Source organism: Diprion similis, chromosome 12, assembly GCF_021155765.1.
Source record: "Diprion similis isolate iyDipSimi1 chromosome 12, iyDipSimi1.1, whole genome shotgun sequence".
Taxonomy (NCBI): domain Eukaryota; kingdom Metazoa; phylum Arthropoda; class Insecta; order Hymenoptera; family Diprionidae; genus Diprion; species Diprion similis.
The window spans coordinates 5747843-5768796 of record NC_060116.1 but is presented as its reverse complement, the minus strand read 5'-3'; the positions used below and the strand labels follow the sequence as shown (position 1 = coordinate 5768796).

Here is a 20954-nt window from a genome sequence, read left to right as displayed (position 1 = left end):
TTGGTTGGTGCACAGACACTTTTTTCTTTTTTTTCCACTTTTAAAACTTAATTACAATTATTTTTTACGATGAACGTGTTATAATATTTACGAGTTCTTCGAATACTTTGTAGGTAATATACATATATGTATACGTGTGTGTGCGTGTGTATATATATTACTTTCTTGGACATGTAGACTGACGCACAGGCGCGTCTACGTCTATGTACTCTTACCTTTCAGCAAATGATAGTTTATAATTTGATATCGTTCAATGTATAACGACGCGAGTTATGACAATTTGATAGTTTGATGGCTCTCGAGTAATAATCTTCGACAAAATTAATTCATATATGTATACGTTATTAATATTCTATGGACTAGATTTCGACTAGCAAACGGAACGGCAACTCGGTGATAATTTTATCGTATGACTTGATACTGGAACCTTGTGTCGACCGTTCTTTGGGCAGCTTGAAGATTTTTCTTAGCCTCTGATTAGTCGATCGATCCAATTCAGATCGGGTTCTCGTGTCACGTCGTAATATATACGCTGCATGGTCCCGAGTTGACGAAAGAAAACAGTGTATTAATGCGATCATTCTCAAGTGTATGAGAGATGTGTTTTACTTGAATCTCTAAAATTATGTTTGATATTGCAGCATTGGTGCGGCGAGATTTGGATGGTGGGCCGTATTCATTCTCAGCGCAGAAATACTTTTGTTGTACCACTCGTCTTCCGCTGACATGCCTGTAAACAGAAAAGAAATTATGCAGTTCAAAATCATCGCAGACAGTGACAGACGTTTTATTGGAATGGTAAAACAGCATGGTAAGTGAGAGTATTAATTTAATTTAGTATTATTAGTAATAATTTTAAGGAAGAATTCTGCGTTTTAGGTACTTGAATAGAAATGAAAAATTAGACTGGATTAGCTATCTAAATTTCGCTTCAAACTGATCGAGAAGAGTCTAGTTGCACACCGAGACGAAGAGTGTTATTTAAAAGGGGGTTAAACGGTCGAATTTTCATCTTCGAGTCGAAGGCTTTCTTGACCTTGGCCACGCGAAGGGAGAGCAAACGCGGCGAAGGTGAGAAACTTTTTTATTAGAATCGATCGAGCAGTGATTGAATGAAGTGAGAGTGTATAAGCTCTCTTCGACGGAACGGCATTAATTTTTTTGCCCTCTCCGTCAAGTTCAATTGGCGGGAATAGGGCTGAAGGGGTGGAGAACGAAATGAAAGAAGCGCCTAATAGCTGGAATGAAAAATTGGCGAAGAAACGAGAACCTGCATCGTCTCTGCAGGTTCGATAAAACAATCGACGATCGCATTAAACCGTTAAATCGTTATAAGAAGTTTATAACGTCGTAAAGATGGAGGCGGGCCAGAAATGGTAGGCAATTCGCGAATAGTCTTGATTCGATTTAAAAGCGATATTCCATCCCGCGGCGGAAATTATGTAAGACGGCGCTCGAGCGGAAATGGAACGTCTTCGAGCGAGCGCGGCCGTCGTCGTCTTGACGGAGCTCAACGGGCCGCGCCATTTCCGGTCCTGTTTTTATCAAATCATTCGATAATAGCGGATCAGCGCTATGAGAGACTTGGAACAGCATCGTCTCCTGGTCTCCTGCGATCTTTTTATCTCCCGTGGGCTAATCACTCTGTTTACAAAAATCTTACCTCACGCGTCCGTCGAAAATTTCACGAAATTTCCGCTATATAACGATCCACGTTGGCACGCAGCTCCGTAACGACTTCGAAACATCTTTAGAACGCTAGATTAGCTTGCCTTACTTGCTTTCTAAGATCGCTACTTTTTATCGTTCACGGAGAAAGGTCGCTGGGCGTTATCTTCCTTATCATTGTTTATTTTTCAGTTTTTCATTACCGTTGTGGAAGTTACTCGTCGAACATTTGATTTTTCAAATTGTAACGTTGATTTAGTAAAGTGTAAGGTGGTATAATTTTTTTTTTTTTTTTTTTTTTTTAAATCTTTTGCCGTACGAGTAATCCTCCCGAAGTATGAGATTTGTGCCATTGTATTTAAATGGTTTGTAACAAATAAAAAAAACAGAATTTATCAAAGTACGTAATCATAACTACGGTTTTATGTGAATATGATTGTGCAGATACGTAGATTACCTTCAAAAATGATATCAATTTTCTTTTTTACATTGGAGCTGCCATATTTTGAAATATTATTACTTGTATTGAATTGATAATTTTACGAGTATAAATTTCGACAAGTCATTTAAATGGGAAAAAGTCACGTGGTATATACATACGAGGTATCTCTCAGACTTTTTAGTGCGGAAAAGAAACGATGTTCAGGCCTTCTTCAAGGAAAAAAAAAATCTTAACCCGATCTGAATTAAACAGTCCATTATACCATGTCCTGCCGGATAGTTTAATGTATCGATGGTATATCGCGCGGTCAAGAACGTTTCGGCTCGTTTAATCCTTCGGTTTTTTCAATTCATAAGAGATCATCCAAGGTCGAGGTTTAGCACAATCCGTGACGAGGGGAGACAGTCCATACAACGCTGGGCAAAAAGACGCGGTGCTTTGCCCACCATAAAGGCCACTTACCGCTGGATCACCTAGCTCCGAGCAAAAGGGCAATTAAATTTTTAGGGTCTCGTAAAAAGTTTTTAGTAGTCTCGTTCCTCGTTCGACTTTGCAAACCCCTCCCCCACTCTTGTGGTTCCTTCAACCCACCGACCCGAAGCCGCTTTGAGGTTATCCGGTGCGTGACCACCGAAAAGTCAACTCCACTCACATGCTTTATTGTCGTTAACCGGACTTGGGAAATTTCGGTTCACTGCTTCAAACTTAAACTATGTCATTAATCGCATGGCAAAAAAGATGACCAGTTCGATCGACCCTTTTATAGGAATTGTTTCGACGCTAACCGCTTTGGGTACCTCGCGTAAACGACCATTCCATATCCTTTCTGATACATTGTCGAAAGATCATTTATATCCTTTGACGGGAGTGGTGGACGTTAAACTTACAATCTCGCTTACTTACAAGATTTTCACGACTATAGTAATCTAAGTGTTTGAATGACTTGAGTTATAGATCGAAATGATCATTTTTTATCAGACGGAAGCAAGCATGGGATGCTTGGTACCTAAAGGATACTATAAATGTTTCGTTAACATAACTAAATTAGTTTTCTCGACTAGGACTCTGCATCTTATTAAGAAAGAGAGAAATATATTCTTGGCACTTGTTGATGAATGTACTTTTTCGAAAATAAATTCTATTGCACAGCACAGTAAAAGCTCGATGACTTATCGCTTCGCTCATCTCGTCTGTAAAGTCTCGTTATAGATGCCTCGACCTAAGGCGACGGAGAAGCTGAGAAGCGCGGCCGTGTTGTAACTGCAACGAAACAGGACGAGCACGAAAGACGAAAAGGTATGCTCATTTTACGATCCTCCACGCTCGTCAGCCCTGCTGGCATGGCTGCAACTCATCAGAAGAGCGAACAGCTTTTCTCAGAATCCTCGTATCTCGGTTCGTTATTTTATACGATGCCAGAAATATACTGTGCGAAATTTATTTACCAAAAGGTTTTCGGATGCTCGACTGGCGGGTGAACAGTATATATAATGAATCGATCAATTACCAACTTTCAAGGATCCATAATTAAAGGGATCGCACGATAAAGCCTAAATCCTTCCAATTTGACATCCGTAAAGTATGAATTTTTTCATTTATTTCCAGTTTACGCACGCGTGAGCATTGGAGGGTGTTCATTGGGGTGCTGAAAAATGTTTTTTTTTTTTTTTTTCAATTTTTCATGCTCCTGTCTCTCAGAATTTGAATTTTTATTGAAAAATACTTTCTCGTAAAGAGGGAGCTCTTAGGAGCTTAAGTGGAAGTCGCCGCTCATTGGACGTTTCTAATTACAACAGCCAATTAAAGTTTTGGAAGAAAAAACTTGAGACCATGATAGTATTTTAAATTAGGAAGAGAAGAAAAAATTCACCAGATTCCAATTGTTTGTGACAATGTATAAATAATTCTTAGTAGCAAAATTATTGTTACACATAACATCGATACTAATTATTATTTAGAACACGATAGTGTCGGTTAAAAAATGTTCAGCTCAAAATTGTTTAGAAGTATTTATAAAAAATTAGAAATTAGAAATAAGAATTTATTTATCGAAATTTTGTTTCTCTTAGTTTGAAATACAATTCCTATGGTCTTAAATTTTTACTTCCAAAAGGTTCGTTGTAGACGTTGATTGGCTGTTACAATTAGAAATGTCTTCCACTTAAGCTACGGTACGGAGTATATTTTTTTTATTAAAATTCAAGTTTTGAAGGGTAGGAGCATGGAAAATCGATTTTTTTTCAAACACCCTAGCGCTCGCCCATAAATTACGAAAGGGTCAACTTATTACATCCGATTTATTGCCGGCAGAAAATGAGGTCAACTAATCGGAGACCGATGGAGAGGAATTATTTGAAGCCAATAGTTGACTACAGCTTGAAATTTTGAAATTTCGGTAATTGTCACATCTTTTTACCCTAGTAAATTCTCTGTACATGGCAAACTGTACGACATACGGTTTATAATTTTTCTTTTGGCGTTGTCTCGATCTTCAAGTTTTTAAGGACTTTCGTTTACGGTTGAAACAGCTTCGAATTTTTTTTTATCGACAGTCGCTTTCACATCTCAGGTAAATAGCCGCCACCGTCTTGCGAACTTTCGGCCAATTTTAAGTCAAGTTTTTCGTTTGTCACCATTACGGTGGGGCTTCAGTTAGTCCAACGATAGTCAACGTTTCGAGAAGTGTTCTACCTGCGAAGCGGCCTGATGAGTACCTGAATTCTCTTCGAATTTCATACCTTCGTGCATGCAAGCTGCTCTTTTCTACGCCATTTTAATATCAGGTTAATATTCACACTCACCCATGGCATCCTGTCGCATTCCAGTAACCGCTGACATGTTTGTGGCAGAATGTGACATGGAGAAGGGCTGCGTCATGCTGGGATACGACGTTGTCCCCATCTGTATAGTAAGCGGATAAACATAGTTAGTTGAAACAACTTTTCACGATTCTGCTCCAAGTGTTTTCTTTATCACTTTTTTTTTTTTAAACCTTCGGATACGGTTACGACTAGAAAGTTAATGTTTTTGGCCTCGGTATGAATAAGTGCATTTTACGACGCTCACTCTGGGCACTTGGTATACGTAAGAACCGCGGTAAGCCGGGTTGCTACGCTGGAAATGGGACCAGTTGACGTGTTTATTGCACAGTGGAAGATTTTAAGAGCGAGAATTCTTAAACAATCATATCCGGGATTACACGGTGGAAACCGATATCGCGAAAGCGGGTCAATTTTTATCATTTCTCGATTATCGATAATAGTTTTGTCGTGGTTAACGTGGCAAGGGAATTTCTCTATTTTTCACGTTTTTGCGGTTTTTTTTTTTTTTTATTATTTGTTCTTCGCTGGGCGTTGTTTCCAAAGAGATAAAGGTATGAAAGGCGAATGGAATATGGAACGATACATGCCCGAAAGCACGGAAATTCTCCACGGTCCGGATGCATTTGATACGAGCGAATTATTGGCTCAATTAAATCAGTAGGCATTTACTAATTCGTCCGGCCCAACTAATCACTTCGAATGCAATTTAGCCTCATCGACCCGAAGTGGCAGCACGTAGAACTGACCTTCGTGTTGGTACTAATGTTCGCGATGCAGGCGGAAAATGTGGAAACACCTTTGCTATTTTTATTTATTTTATTCATTATGCTTACGGAAAAAATCGGATACGACGAAAATTCGGAACATCTGTAGTGCGGTTCGTTTGATAGAATGAAATTTGATCCATCCATGTATAAATGATGTAAATTATTTGTTAATCTGGTCGAAAATATTTCGGTTGGATTTTAATTACGCTGAATGGGAAAATTGTATTTTCCGGCAATTGGTAGATTTTTCTTTAATTGATAATGATGAAAATTAATTTCGATTGACGATAAAAGCTCGAAAAAGTATCTGAAATGAATAATCAAGTTGAACATAATTTGATTTTACTGTATTTGAAACATTCGTTGATTAATGGTTATACTATAAAATAATTGCAAGTTATGTAAATTGAATGAATTGATCAGTTCCTGCAGGGTTTACGTAACGAACGAACGGTCCTGTCGCGTCAAAATGCTGTTCTTATTTTCACCATTCTTCGCCCAATTGATGCACTATATACAGTTTTTACCGAATGACATAAAACTTTTTACGTTTGATAATATTCCGACGGCTACGGGAGTTGGCAATGAAAATTAATGCGGCCGCGTGCCTTCAGGGCGCAATTGACTTACCTGAGGATAACGATTAATTCCATTAATGCCGTTGTGCGGATGAGGGTAAGGTTGGTATCCTCTCCCTGCTCCGGGATAAATGTTGCGCATCATGGCTCCTTGGCAGGCAGGAATTGGCGCCAAAGCTTTTTGCAACTGTTTTTCTTGCTTGCGGTATTTCGCTCTTCTGTTCTGGAACCACACCTGGAAGCACGCACAGGTTTACGAGGGTTAATGGATTTAATTGATCGATCATTAATCCCGGTCACGTCACGCGGCCTGTCCGACGATCGACTGCACGCGGCACAAATTTAAGTTAGGAATTCCGACCATCGCATCGTACGTGTGTACGTGTGTACTTGAAGGTATGTAACCTCTCCTTGCAGTAACATGCCTTACATATAAACCTCGGTTGATCTTCAGTTTAAAGTTACACCGTCCGTTACCGAGTTGGAGGAACAGAATATGTAGGTATGTAACGCTTGGAGAAATGCACGCAGATGGTGTGTAATAATAATTAGCTGAGAGTGCACACTGAGCGTTGAAGATTCGAACAGGATGACAGAAGTTGGTTTCTTTCCTTTTCAAAGATCTATTCTCTACTCGCATCGATTTTCCATTATTAAAATTAATTCAAAGAAAAGGGGGGGAAAAAAAAGTAAAACTTTACTAGATAAGGCTCGACGTACGTGTATACAGTGCACGCATTTCACGGTTGCGTTTCTTATACAAAAACAGACTTAAGGAACAGGTTCTGAGCGTATTTAAAACCGTCTGGTACGAAATTGCTCGGCGCGAAGCGGTAATGCGAACGGGCATAATGGATATGGATGCAGGTACCTGCTTACGAGCAGGTATAAACGTGTGTACCTAACATACCAGCCGCGTCTCTACGTGACTCGAGAGTGCAAAGAGGCGCGCGATCTGGACGGTATGAAAGGGTAGTCGAAACTGGCGAGATCGCGTTTAAGCAGATTTCTCCGCGCGGTCTGACTTAAATCGAATAAAGAAGCCCGCGTTCGCGTCAGACGGAAGTCGACCTCCCTAGTTTCTTTTTTTTTTTTCTTTTTCCTCTTTTTTTTTTTATACAACCGGCGAAAATTTAGCGCGGATTAATGCGACGTAAGAATTCATCGGTTCCCCGTCTCTCCGCGAACTCTGTCGCCATTTTGCCGTTTTACCAATTTCCATTGTATCCAGGAATCATCAAGCCCATCCCCGAGGATCCTTCGAGGCCGCCGTTCCGTGCAGGGACGCCGACGCGACGCCGAGCGTCGGTTCGTTCGCCACCGCCCCCGTCCTCCACCCCCGACCCGAAAGAGAAAGGCCTGCGGCTTTTGCGGGGGTGGCCACGCGGCGCCCGTGACGTCACTGCTGTTCCGTGATTCGCCCTTTATGCGGGCGTGACGTCACTCCCCGGACTCCCATTGGCTCGAGCGTTTTATCGACATTTCCACACCGCGAACCGGAGCTCGGGAATATGGCGACCTAGCCTCCCGCATCGCCTTCGCATCGCGGATTAATCGCCCGCGGATCCTTCAAAAATGCGTTTTCTACTCCTGAACGCGTCGGCACCGACGACGTTGTAATTCCCACCCTTCGTACCTCGCCAAAACTGACACCTAAGGGTCGTGTCGGTCTGCGCCTTCCGGAGCTTCGACCTGTCGCGGCTGACTGTCAGGGTAACTAATTTTTACTTCCATCACTCGCTGGATTTTGTTCTTTTTCCACTCGTTACTGTTTTCTTTCGAATAATTCGTCGCTCGGGAATTTAAACGGTGTGGAAATGTAGATTTTTGTATTTTGTAGCCTGTATACAATAGGTTTTCTGCAGGGAGGTGTAAATCGCACGAAGTCAAATGTCGACGAGGTAATATCCTTTAAGGACTTTCGTGTTTCACGGATATTACCGTGAGTTGGGTGTTGCAGCGTTTACCAGTTTTGGTAGCTTAAACACTGTGGTAATAATAATTAGCCTTAAGTATTGACCAATTTCCGAAACTCTTTAAACAAACTTTAAAGAACGTTTGAATACCGTAGATGGAGAAAACAAATAGGATTTATACTAATCGTATAATGACGAGTGATTAGCGATGTTCTTTTAGCCAAATTCAATAGATATTGTTCCATAGACAACCGGTTTTACTTCAACTGCGGATTCCCTAATGAGAAGAGTAAGATGCCCTCTAAGAAATTAGACATGTATTGGTTTTGAATGGTTTTATGGGATTTTTAAATATGGTGTACAGTTTCTTTTTTTCCTTCGTTACATTCATTGAGTGAGCATCAATTTAAGTTGATACATTCGTGGCGAATGAGCTTTTTCGATCGCTTCGTGAAGAGTATTAAATGTGACTTATTGTTAGTTGCGAACGAGATTCTTCGGGAGGTGGATTGGCCAAAAATCGAAACCGTTTATGAATTTTATGACGAGATAGTCGCACATTAAATATTTATCGAATTTTTATATTCGCAGTCCATGAAGATCTCTTTAAAAATACGAAAACAGTAAGCACTGGAATTGTAAACGAAAACTTAGCCGTCGATGCTTGGTTTCAAATAGTTTGTTTTGTTGCATTTCAAACAAAAATTGTTGCATTTTATTCTACGTTATCTGATTTTCGTCGTAAGACTTGTACATACTTCGTACAAATCATCCGACAGACTTTATTTCTATCGCGTTGTCATTCTCAGGTATTTAATTTTATAATATTAAAACGTACGCCATGATTATAACAATCTGGATAGTCCGTAATAAAATTAACAAAAACTATTCATTTTCGGCCAACCAATCGACTCTGAAACGCCATATAAAATTGCTAATGTGACTTTCTATCGCGACAACCATCAAGCCACCGAATCATGTTTCCAAATTTTCTGAACGTGTATTTTTGTTCAGCATTAGCCGACGAAACTAGCGTATTAATGCAAACCAAGCTTGAAAACTGACAAGTACGATATAAATCCACTGCCAATAAGGATATAAGAATCCAATTCTCAGCGCAAAAAATATCTGCCTGTTGAATCCTGAAATGCGAAGACCAAGAAATGGCGAAAAACGGCAGCCGATATTGGGGAAAAAGAACGCCGCTAACCAGCAAGCAAGTATAAATATATATATATATATATATATATATATGTATATACGTATACATGCACATATATAAACGCATGTGGCAGAGCGCACGGGGGTGTATTTGCTTCTCGTGCACCCTCTCAAAAGTCTTCACCTTTGCCTCGGGTCCGCGTCCTTCGCGTTCATCTCGCGGCACCGCGTCCGTTTCTCTTCTTTTATTTTTGCTCGTAGGTGCTTTTTGAGAACATGCCTTGCCTTTCCCGCGCCCCTTAAGGCGCTCCCCGGTCTAGAAAGCTAAGAGTTCCTAATTCAATAACCATACTCTCTCCTCCTCAACGCCGTTCCCCCTTAACCTATCCTATCCTTAGTCTCTCCCTCTCTCTCCCCCTCCTTCGTCTCTCTTTGCCTCTCTATCTATCTCCCTCTCGCTTCATACTCGTACACGTGTATGTATATCTCCTTCAGCTCGCGAAAAGTTCGCGAGAGTCGTACTGCATCCGCGAACGTCTGTCACTTTGATGACCGAAGGCGGAGAGTCGGTGCCAGAAGCCCTGCGTCTATTCTAGATTCGTTTTTAGATTTGTTACGAGTGTGGCTTGACAGTACGACTCGAATGGTAAGTGAAAAAATATGGAAAAGCATTTTTACTTATTTATTCAGTGATAGGAATTCCTCCGTAATATGAGAAGGTAATTGGTTCGAAAACAGACGCATTCGCGTCGGCTGCGTAGGTCGTGAAATTAACCCTCGTTCGGAGACGCTGCATGGGATAATAATGGGAAAACGACCGGAAGTAATACGGTGCTTCCGTCGAGTAATTGTTGGCACGTAACCGTAAAACCATGAACCGCAGAAATGCGCGATGATTTCCTACTTCTTTGACGTTCGTTCGATTTAATTTATTTGCGAATCTGATCCGACGAATCGGCGGTGACTCGAAAAGAAGAATCGAACGCTGAGCTGCGAGTGAAAACTTGAATCTTAATTCGCGGACTTTATCGGGTTCGTATAATTAGATTTATCCAGCGGTGATTTGCCCGATTACAACTGACTATTTTCCGGACTTTTATTCTCTCTTACTTTTCTTCCGCCTTCGCTGGCTACTTGCGATTGTATAACTTGTCCGTAATTTTCTATTCGCGAATACCGGTTATTGTACTCCGTAACCGAGACGGGACAATTTTCTTATCAATTTACTCGTAAGTGGTCCCAGAGACTGTAAATAATCGTTCGACGATATTTCAAACTTCCGTTATCGGTTGTACAGAAACTTGGGTACACAAGCATGATCGTTATGTTCTTGATTGCGCTCAAAGTCTTACGGCTACCGTATTAAGAAGTCGTTTGTTTGCTCGAAGTCTTCTCACTATATTGTTTGAAAACTTTGGAAAATATCTCAACTATTGTGAAACGCGAAAAGAATTAAGTGGCGACAAAAATTTCATACTAAAATTCGGTCTCATCGAAATTTCTTCAGAGATTTATCAATTATTCAAAAGATTGGAAAATCGTGATTAATACATCCTCAATACAGCCGTCGTAGAGTGAAATCGAACGAATCTACAACATTTACAACCATTTCGAAGCGATTTGAATTGAACCAACGATGCCCAAGCTTTTTCTTCGTAACTACAGTATTTTCTATGTCTATATTCTCGTGAGAATTGACAAATTTAAAAGTCTAATTTTTTATACTGTAATTGCTCGGTGAGATTTTTTTAACTATAACACAGGCCTGCGATTGTTTTCCCCCCACAAAACTGAGTAGTAATTTCCGTAGGTACTCGGTACGAATCTATGAAAGAAATATTAAAAAAATTCTATCACGTAAATTTTCTCAGGGTTGTTTGTCTGGTTTCTTAGTACTACTAGAGTCAACTTCTAATTTCTGTGTTAAATAATATGTTAATAGTAGTGTTGATATTTAAATATTCATCTACCTTCACTACATGTTGGTTATGGTGACTTCAAGCATACTTATAGCTACGTAAGTACAAGAGAAAAAGAATGAACAGGAGTTTTAAAGAAAGTATAAAAATACGTCACAAGTCATTTTGATTCATCTAGTCTATTAAGTCTTGTTTAAAACTAATGCTCTTCATTCTATACATAAACAATCAGTTCTATATTCATTGTATTTGTTTTTCTTGTTTTTTTCATAGAAATTGTTCAACATTCCTGCATAAAAACAAACCTCGATGTGGTGTAAAAAAAAGCTAGCGCTATATTTTAATTCGACATACCTAAATACATAAATAAAAACAAACATCGTTACCTACTTAAGGGGGAAATTACAAGTTATATTTCACAGGCTTGTGTAACATATTGCGTAAATATTCAGGCGCGGATGATTCCGCTCTGCAGTTTCTGACAGCATACCGCGAATAAAGGAAGCATATAATCGTGGGAGGCGAGGATCGGGGGATTCGGCGAGAGGATTGAAGGAGGGTGGCTTTGCCGCAGGGGTAGGCCTATTTCTCCGTTGGAAAAGTCCTCCTCGTCCTCGGCGGGAATAGGAGGTCCTCGCAAGCTTGAGACGGCTCGGATCTAGCTAGGGCGGAGAAAATCTAATTTAAAATGGCGGCTCGGATATAATGGCAGCCTCCGGTGCTATGTCATCCCCGCGTCTTCGTATATTCGCCATCCCTTTCCACAACTCGTCTCAACTTTATCAACCGCCACGCACACACATCTGTCCTCATCTTCTCATCTACACCCCAGATCTATGTACAGTATATCTAATGTACACATGCCGCCTATGTATTACCCCATATATATTTATAGGCAGATCCGTGTTACGCGCCATCCTACAGGTATACGACAAAACACCGTGCAGCAAAACACCACGATTTCATACCGTGATAAGATTCGCCTTGTCTTTCATTTCTCACCTATTTTTCTTTATTCCTTAGATTTATTTTTCTATAAGTACTTATTGTATACGATTAATTCGACAATTTCTTTGCGAATAAGACACGTCTTGTATATGGTTATGACTGATACTTGCACACCATACGTGAAACACATTGACTACATTTTTCGGGACGGACTTGAATTCCTTTCTAATGAAATTTGCACCGTTATCAGAAAATGGTAATTAAAATTTGACAGACATTGAATTTCGAATCAAAGATCTCAAATTTTTTTCTACATCGATATTATGTTTGTTCAATTCCCAGCGTTTAAAGTTAAAACAACCTTCGACGTCAAAAGTTACTACGTTCTTTGAATACGTCTTTCAGTAAATCAGTTTAATAAAAATTATAGAATTATTGAGGTAAAAATTTTTCTCCAATATTTTCATCATGAAATTGATAACCAGTGTCTGATGGTTTTCGTGATTGAAAGTGCTAATCTACGGTGTGTAAACACATGTTGTAGGCGAATATCGAGCAGAAAGTTAGATAATTGGAGTAACTCTTTGACGATGCTATACGTATATAAGAGTTACCGAGTCCCCTTCATTGAATTACAAGCAAACGATCGCGCAAGAGTCCCGTGGATGTTGTAAATAATAAACCACTTGAAAAATGGTAAATTTAAGGGAATGAGAGATAAATCGTTGCTGTTCTTTTGGGGGAGACTGAAATAAGGCCCGGGGCTCGGGAAAGCTTTGTGCATAGTTTATATGTTATGTCGAGAGAGGGAGAGAGCGAGAGAGTGAGAGAGAGATACTAAAAGCAAACCGCGTTTTACTTGGCATCGGAGTTTAACAGGGTTAAGCCATGGCGGTTGCTGGGCTTTTAACGCAAACAACGCCCTGAATTATATATCAAACGACTGAAACGCAGGCGAGATTGCCGCCTGGTTAATACGTACCACTCAGAGCGAAACTAGAAGCGCGTGGTCCCGGGCGAAATCCAAAGGGGAACCAAAATCCGGACTTCGGAGGAGAAAAAAAATTTATTTAAGCATGCCGAGTGAAAAGTGAATCTAGCAAGAAAGAAAGTATCCGAGAGGCAGAATACGAAAATCATTAACATTCGCGTTCTCCGATTCACAGTCAGTGTTGGTAGTATGCAACTGCGCCAAATTTTACGAATCGTTATAATACTGCATCGGTAATTTGCTTCTCTCGTATCTCGCCGACTCTGCAAACGCAAAAGTAATCGCTAAATAATTGCACCTTTACTCCGATGTGATTTCACGACTGGCGACAAGGTTTTTTGACCTCAGTTTTTGCATCGACCAAATCACCAATTTCATTACCCTGCATATGATTAACAAGTGCAGGTCTTCTTTTTGTTTTTTATTTTTTTTTTTTTTGTTATTATCTTGCAATTTTCTATCACAGATTTTTTCTTCATTTCTTTCGTTACAGAAACATGTCATTACGAAGCTGTTCTCCCAGACGCACTCGTGCAATCAACTTCTGAAACTTTTTTCTTTTTTTTTTACATAACGCTAATATGCATTTCGTTGAAACACTCAAGCGAGATATTGCTGCACAACATCCGCAAACGCCGTCATGTTTCCATAAAAATATCTGTTTCGTTATAGCAGAATCGAGGAAAACGTTAACGGTGTTACTTCATAAATCGATGAACGTGTTTACTTTTATACAGATTGAAATAAGTTTGTATGGAAATTTTGCTATTTAACCGTGCCGAGCAGGCTGCAGTGTGCAAAATTGGGTTTCCGTAAATTGCACCCCCGTAAGTCAATATAACGTTTTCATGTTTTTTTTCTACTCTTTTTTGTAATAAAAAATTGGCAAAAATCACGGCCTTCTTTTCATCTCGAACGTATATTTTATCATAGTATAGTATCGACCATATATTCGAAGCTGAATATCTTGGCTTCAAACTCCATTCTCCAAATTAAGTCTATACAAATTTTTTTCTCGAGTAATCCTATCCTTAAGTCACTCACGTCAAATTTGTAAGGTGAACCTTCAATTTCGAGTTTTTTTTTCTTTACTTTTTCTTTACTTTTTCTTTTCTCTTTTCAAAACAACCATCTTATAGTCTGGAATTTTCCTTTCAAATTTTTTCCTGTGTTTTTCTCTCGTCCAGTTATCCCACATCAAAAGAAATAGTAGACCAAAAAACTTTGATCTTACAGCGAAAAAGTTTTTATATTATGCGGCATTTTTCTTATAAGCACGCAAGATTTCTCTCTGCGTAAATACTTCAGTTTCACTGTCACGGACGTTAGTTACAGCATGTAGTTCGTTGTTCGCAGTTTGCCGTTGAACAAGTCAGAGAGGGAGGGTATCTTGGACCGACAGTTGCTTCGTAATCAAATTTCGCAACCCCAAAGCGTCTTTGATTCAATTACGCATGAGTCACGAGCAAAAAGACGTGCACACGTATCCTACCCACGTGTGTTTTTTCCGATGCCCCTAACGAGGGGTGACGGTTCTCTCAAATTTTCACCCGCGATCACAACTACGAGTTTTCCTCGTCGCCGCGGTGCGTTCGTCTCGATATTCCTATTCAAAAACAGCAGAACAATAGATAAGCAATAAAGTACGGAAAACTTGGTTACCGTAACTCGAAATCCTACTTCCAACACCGACGCTACCTTCCCATATCGTCAACTTGATTTCAATGCAAATTCCATGTTTTGCTGGAATTAGCGAGATGCGTTGCGGCGCTTGGTCTCGACGGCATCCGGCTTATTACAATCTGGCTAACGAAGGACACGCCGATGCTTGCAGCTAAAGAGCAGGACGTGGTCGCTCTTCAGTCAAAATCAAATGTAATACGTTTCGGCGTGTTGGACGCCATGACAACGCGACTAGGCGCCAGTGGATGGTCCAGCATCAACGTCCAAGTTCATTAAGGATGATCCGCTTAACACGTTCGCGTTGACACGTTTCGGCACTCCGTTCTCTGAGCTTTGTTCGACTTTGTTTGTTTAGGATATGCAGTGCGAATTCTTTCCGTTTGAAAAAAAAGGGGAGGCAAGAACCCAAACTCGCGTAAACCGCGAATATTGTTTCCCGATAATTAATCGGTGCCAGTGGCGTGACAGAGATGATTGAAGACGTATGCGGGACACGTAAGTCGGAATTTGACGCACTTAGGAAGCGATCTTCGCCGCCTGGCGTTATACGCAACTATTTAATTTGATTCCCGACGCTCCTGCGGTGCAGGGATGTCCGTTCTGACTGTGACGTTCGACGATAGTTTGATGCCAAGATACCTGGCATCCATCTTGAATTGATTACCGTTCGTACGTATATCAGAAAGGGAAACTCACCTGAATTCTGGCCTCGTTAAGTTTGGTGCTCCGCGCCAACTCCTCCCGGCAGTAGATGTCCGGGTAATGGGATTTCGCGAAGGCTGATTCGAGTTCTGCTAGTTGTTCCTGCGGGGGAAAAATTTTATGAAAATTTATTGGCATTGAGGAGTATGGTCAAAGAGTTTTCTCTCTCAGTTACAGTCTAGATTTACAATTCAATTCCTATACAATTAAACTATAGTCATTCCCGTTCTAATGCGATACAAAGTTTCGAGATTATCGTACAGTCACGAAGCGAGATGTGAAAAACTACGTTGTTAATTGTACGGTGAAATTCAATTTCATGTCTGCGAACTTTTCTTTTCTCTTGTTTAAAAAAACCTGTAACTAGTCAACCGAAAATAACTCGCAGTTAGTCATAGGAGGTAAGTTAATTCATGTTGATTTCAATTTACCGCACAGCTTGTTAAATTCTCGGCGCAAAATAATAGCTAAGAATTTTCGAAACGCGTTTGTTGTTTATGTTTTTTATTTCGAAAGAAAAATAATACCTGGGTGAAGGTGGTTCTGTGACGCCGTCGTGCAGGCGTCGGGCAACTAGCGGTTGTCGGTGTGTGGCCGATGTGTGGACTCGATGCACAAGGTTCTGGTTTCAATTTCTTGAAGGCCCCTTCTGCTCCTGAAATGCAATGGCTTCCACTCAAATCAAAATGTCACTTCTGGCCTGTGGTGTAATTTACATGCAGCACTTTCGACCACATCGAGAAATTAATCAGCAAAATTATTCGCCGCCCTTTATCGACTTCGGGACTCCAAGAGATCGACTTTCGGAAATTGAACCACCCACTAACGTGAAAAGTGTGAAAAGTTGGCCCAGTAGTTTTCCACTTTGAAAAAGTAAAGCGCTGCCAGAACTTTGAGCTTGGCGATGATGGGACTCGACGCTAATCATGAAATTCAAAATTAGATATTTGCCGTGTCTCTGGCACCCTCACACACGTAGATCACATCAAGCTGTGCAGCGCTTTTCAGTAGTAAGAGCGAACGAATGATCAGGCTCGGATCATCACCGAATGCACGAACCCGGTTAGAGCTGATTGGCCGAGGTCCAGGGGTGATTTTCGAAAGACAAAGAACATCGTCGTTTGCCTTGAAGTTCGCGGTCGGAAATCGAGATACGCAGTCGTGCGAGTGTTCCACGGGACTGAATCTCCCGAGCTTTACGAACGGATGGGGTAAGCGCAGCCAGCGAAGTCCCTCGCACTATACTAACTTGGTTATCGTGCTAATGACCTAATGATATTACATGGTAATTCAATGTTCAAGGATGAATACTGTCCACTTTACATAGCTACCTTGCCCAGTTTCCCAGTTACCCAGCGTTTAAGGAAACTCGGTCAAGTTCAATGCACCGATCTCGTACACACCACACTCTGCACGTAGGTGTGTATTCACGAGCTTCGAGCTTCGCATTTCAGGTTACATCGAGGCAGCGATAAAAGCAACCGCACGAATAAAGTGGCGGACAAAAAAAATCACGATTTTTTTTTTAAACTCGGCCTGGTTACGAAGACTACCATCGCATCGGTGCGGTTACAGTAACGATGAAAAAGCCAAGGCGAAGCTTTCTGAGCTGATGATGTCGCGGCGTCTAAAACTTAGGAAACTTTCTATCCGGGCACTTCGTCCCGCTCCCCTTTTCATCCTCTCATCCTCCTCCGACTCCAGAAAGTCGTTCCCGGCGGGACACTCTAAAGTTTCGAAGCGCTTCAAAGCGACACTCTCCGTCTCTCTCCTGGTCGCTCCGGGTCGTCGGTTCTATCTGGAGTGGCCATCTGCTGATCGGCCAATCTACCGACACCCTTGTGCAGCAGCGAAGCATCTACTCGCGAAATTGGCGACAATTTTAACGCGTGGTGCAGCTGCACTAGAGACGCTCGCCTCGTTGGCTCAAGCCGTTCGAACGCGGTAAATTGGGAATTGAAATCACAGTAGGAAATGAACTTACTGTGACAGTTGAAGGAATACTTACTATTAGTTGAACTGCGAATACAGCTGCGGGGATAACTTGCCGGGTTGCATCTGTTGCGGATTACAATTTGCAGCTACCGAATTATCTCGGAGATACCGCTAATGGTCTGTCAAATCGTCAATCGAGTTCATAAGAATGTCTTTCGAAGAACTCCGATGCACGTGATGTTCAGATTTGATTCGACAATGATATCTAACTCTCAATTTTAATGAGTCAGATATCAATTTTCATTGAGACATTGAAAACCCGTCGTTGAAAAATCAGTTTGGATATTTTTACAGCCCGTTGAGAAGCCGGGGTCTCCAACGCCGCCAATTGGCAAACGCGATTTCGTCCCGTTTTCACTCGCCATGAACTGCGAAAGTATGCTAATTCGAATCCGACGGGACCACCGAATAATACATGAGGAACGACCTAAGCGCGAATCGTTTTCAGGTAAAACCCTTCCATAGGTATATTCGCGGGCAGATACTCGGTTCTTCGCACCCTGTTATCCTCTTCAAGATATTTACAAGTGCAAAACATATCCGCGTTGACTGTACTAACACCTCTGTAACATCACGTGCTGGACGTTGGGACACGTCTAGCAGAAGTGGAAAGTCACTTCGACATGTGAAAAGTCACGAAATGGCACAAAGAGTATGGATATGCAGATGAAGACATATTATGTAACACTTGTGCTGAGGAAAAAATATTTAAACAGCCTTCGACTTTTGTTTGTTTACTGCTATATTCTAATTGACATCTTTTTTCCACCACTCGAGAGGAGTGGCGCTCGTCCTCTACCAGCTTCGAGTGAGCGCAGATAATGAGCGAGAATCACCCTTTCACCGAATCGCACCCTCGTCGCTCGGTGTCGGCGGCGACGCGTCGGACGACTGCCGTCACCCCTGGCGTTAAGCTCCCTAAAGCCTCCCGTAAGCGCACAGTAATAGACCATAAAACAGGTACCACCATATGTCTACACGTCCGCAGCACCATTGTTGAAACACGAGGACTTGACAGACCCCCAACATATGTAGCCGAGGTTCAACAAGCGGAAAATTCATCTGCTTTCAAAGGTTACGCGTTGCCCACTTTTTCAGGATCACTTACGATACCTGCAACTTCGCGATCGGCGTCTATCGCTGAGTGTGAACGAACAGTGTGGTCCTGACTTTGAATTCGCATCCTTACACGGGATCTTCCGGAGGATATTACATGCTGACCGACGTTTTAGTCAGGTTCACGAAGCCATGAGGTGTTACCTTACTAAACTTACCAACGGTTGTAGTGGCGCCGACGCTGTTTCGACCTGGTGTCGCCGCCGGCGTCGGTGGACTGGCTTCGAGACCCTGATGAACTCCGTACAGACCAAAGTCCTGCTCGTTGGAACTGGTACTGCTGCATTTCCGTTTTTCCTGGTTATGGTTTAGGTGAAACGAGTCGTTTTCGACGAGGCCGACTCCCAGAAGACCGAGGTTTGGCCTTAGCTCGTCCATGAGTTTGTTTTGACCGCAGTTCGCTGCTGAGAAATTCAACTGTCTGCTGAAGATCGCTGGGAATATGTTAAACTGCTGGTGATCCAAGCTCAGCGCCGTCGTCGACAGTGAACTTCCTACGGAGGAGCCTACTGAGCCCACTCCGCCACCGGGGCCGGCACTTCCTGACAAATCGTTAGCCAGGGTGATGCCGGGGTGACCTTTAGGTCTGCTGATATAGAATTTGATCTGTTCGATCGCTTTATGATATCATGATTCGAACTTATTTCTGGTATAAGAAAGATAGGAAAAACCACGGTCGGATGCTTGGTACGAGAGTCAGACTCCGCTCATCGGCAATCCTCGAAGGATCTTCGATATTTATTGCACGCGATCGGATGAATCGGAAAGAGTGTTCGAAGGGTGTTGCACCCGGCACGTCGAGCACTCTTCGATACGATTTACGAGGGCTTCACTTACTGCTTCAATTCCATTTCAGCCTCTCCTTTTCACTGGTTTCATCGTCCGAGTCACCAGATCGACGATTCAAAGTCTTGGGATCCAACTCTACAAGCGTATGAGAAAGGGTCCACTAGGTTTTGAATAAAACCTCCGTTGAAATATCGCGGTGTCCTGTATCGGATGCTTCCAATGCCGATGAGGGACACGTGGATTCGTTCGTAGATTTTTCACACTTGGATTGGTCACAGTGGTCCACAGAATGAACTGTACGCTGCGATGGTCCGGATGGAAGGACGAGCGACGCGAATTCCAGAAATACAGAAACAAGCCTCGGGCGTTTGAGGTCCTTTGAGGTCCGTTTCTAGGACTGGGGCACAAAACGACACCGCGATTCTCCCGTGGTCGGAAGGTCCGTGATATTTGATCGAGTCCCTCTCGGCTGTCGACGCTTCACTCTTACTCTTGAGATGATTGTCGAGTGTTGATACCGGCGCACGCGGGCGTATGTCTCGGAGTAGTTGCCGAATTGATCATAATCGAGTCAAAGTTCGAACGTACAAGTGACCCAGTGAGAGTAAAGTGTGCAGATGTTCGGAAGATAAGGTAACAACGGCAAATCGCGAATCCACAAGGGCAGCCTGGTGGGCTGGTCGAGAGACAGAGATCGTCGAATCGAGAGCGCGGCCTTGATGCGAAATTCAAATCTTATTATTGCGGTTATCCAATTAGTCGGGGCCCGTCCTTGAAAATTCAAATATCGAAATAATTGGACAGAATGGCGCGAAGCGCGTAGGAGCGGGTAACCGTTCGATTCGAGTTCTTGTGGGATTCTGCCCGCGAAATGTCGTTATCCTGCCGACTTAGAGTTGCAGATGTGTGCTGGATACACCCTCCGTCGGGCAGCATCCACCCCCGTCATTGGTCCACGGTCTGAAGCGTTGCCCGGGTGACAGCCAATCGATAAGCACCAACCCCTGGAGCAGCCCCCAGCATCCAACATGGCAGCCACCCAATGAAAATTCCTCCGGAAAGTAGCTTGCGTGTTTTTTCATTCCCTTTCTCATCTCTGTATCTGTGTACGTGTTTTTTTTTTCTTCTCTTTCTTTTCCATCTTCCTTTATTCCTTTTCATTTTGTTTCGCGAGCGGATAGCTTTTTCAGTATGTGCCTTCTCCCCGTTTCTTTTTCCTTTGCTTTTTTACTTATCTGGATTTGATTGTAACGTATACCTAGACCAGTCATCTGTACCTTACCAGCGATCGCCTTGGGCTATTCGTTCTACTTGTTCCTTCGCTCGCGTGAGGCTTCATGGAGGACCATCCATCGCTCGAGACCTTGATCACTGAAGACCGACCGTGCAGAGTTACTTGCAAACTAGGGGCCTTTTGGCAGGCAATTGAAAAATTAAAAAGAACTATCGATGTACCA

At 42.1% G+C, this 20954-nt stretch overlaps 1 protein-coding gene across 1 annotated transcript; it reads right to left on the bottom strand.

Moving 5' to 3' along the window:
- Window positions 1-493: 493 nt before the first annotated feature.
- Window positions 494-19330, bottom strand: LOC124412940 (homeobox protein unc-42). Its single transcript, XM_046893174.1, has 6 exons — window positions 18867-19330; window positions 16125-16252; window positions 15592-15699; window positions 6330-6512; window positions 4912-5011; window positions 494-730 (listed from the first exon to the last, which is right to left on the bottom strand). The coding sequence occupies exons 1-6, from the start codon at window positions 19084-19086 to the stop codon at window positions 624-626; spliced, it is 846 nt and encodes a 281-aa protein (XP_046749130.1). The 5' UTR covers window positions 19087-19330; the 3' UTR covers window positions 494-623.
- Window positions 19331-20954: the final 1624 nt, after the last annotated feature.

Excerpts from the sequence above, each read along its gene's own strand:
- LOC124412940 (XM_046893174.1), bottom strand. The coding sequence starts at position 19,086 with ATGGACGAGCTAAGGCCAAACCTCGGTCTTCTGGGAGTCGGCCTCGTC. Across the intron at positions 6,513-15,591 it reads TTAACGAGGCCAGAATTCAG|GTGTGGTTCCAGAACAGAAG; the intron begins GTGAGTTTCCCT and ends GCGTGCTTCCAG. Across the intron at positions 731-4,911 it reads AATGCGACAGGATGCCATGG|GCATGTCAGCGGAAGACGAG; the intron begins GTGAGTGTGAAT and ends TTCTGTTTACAG.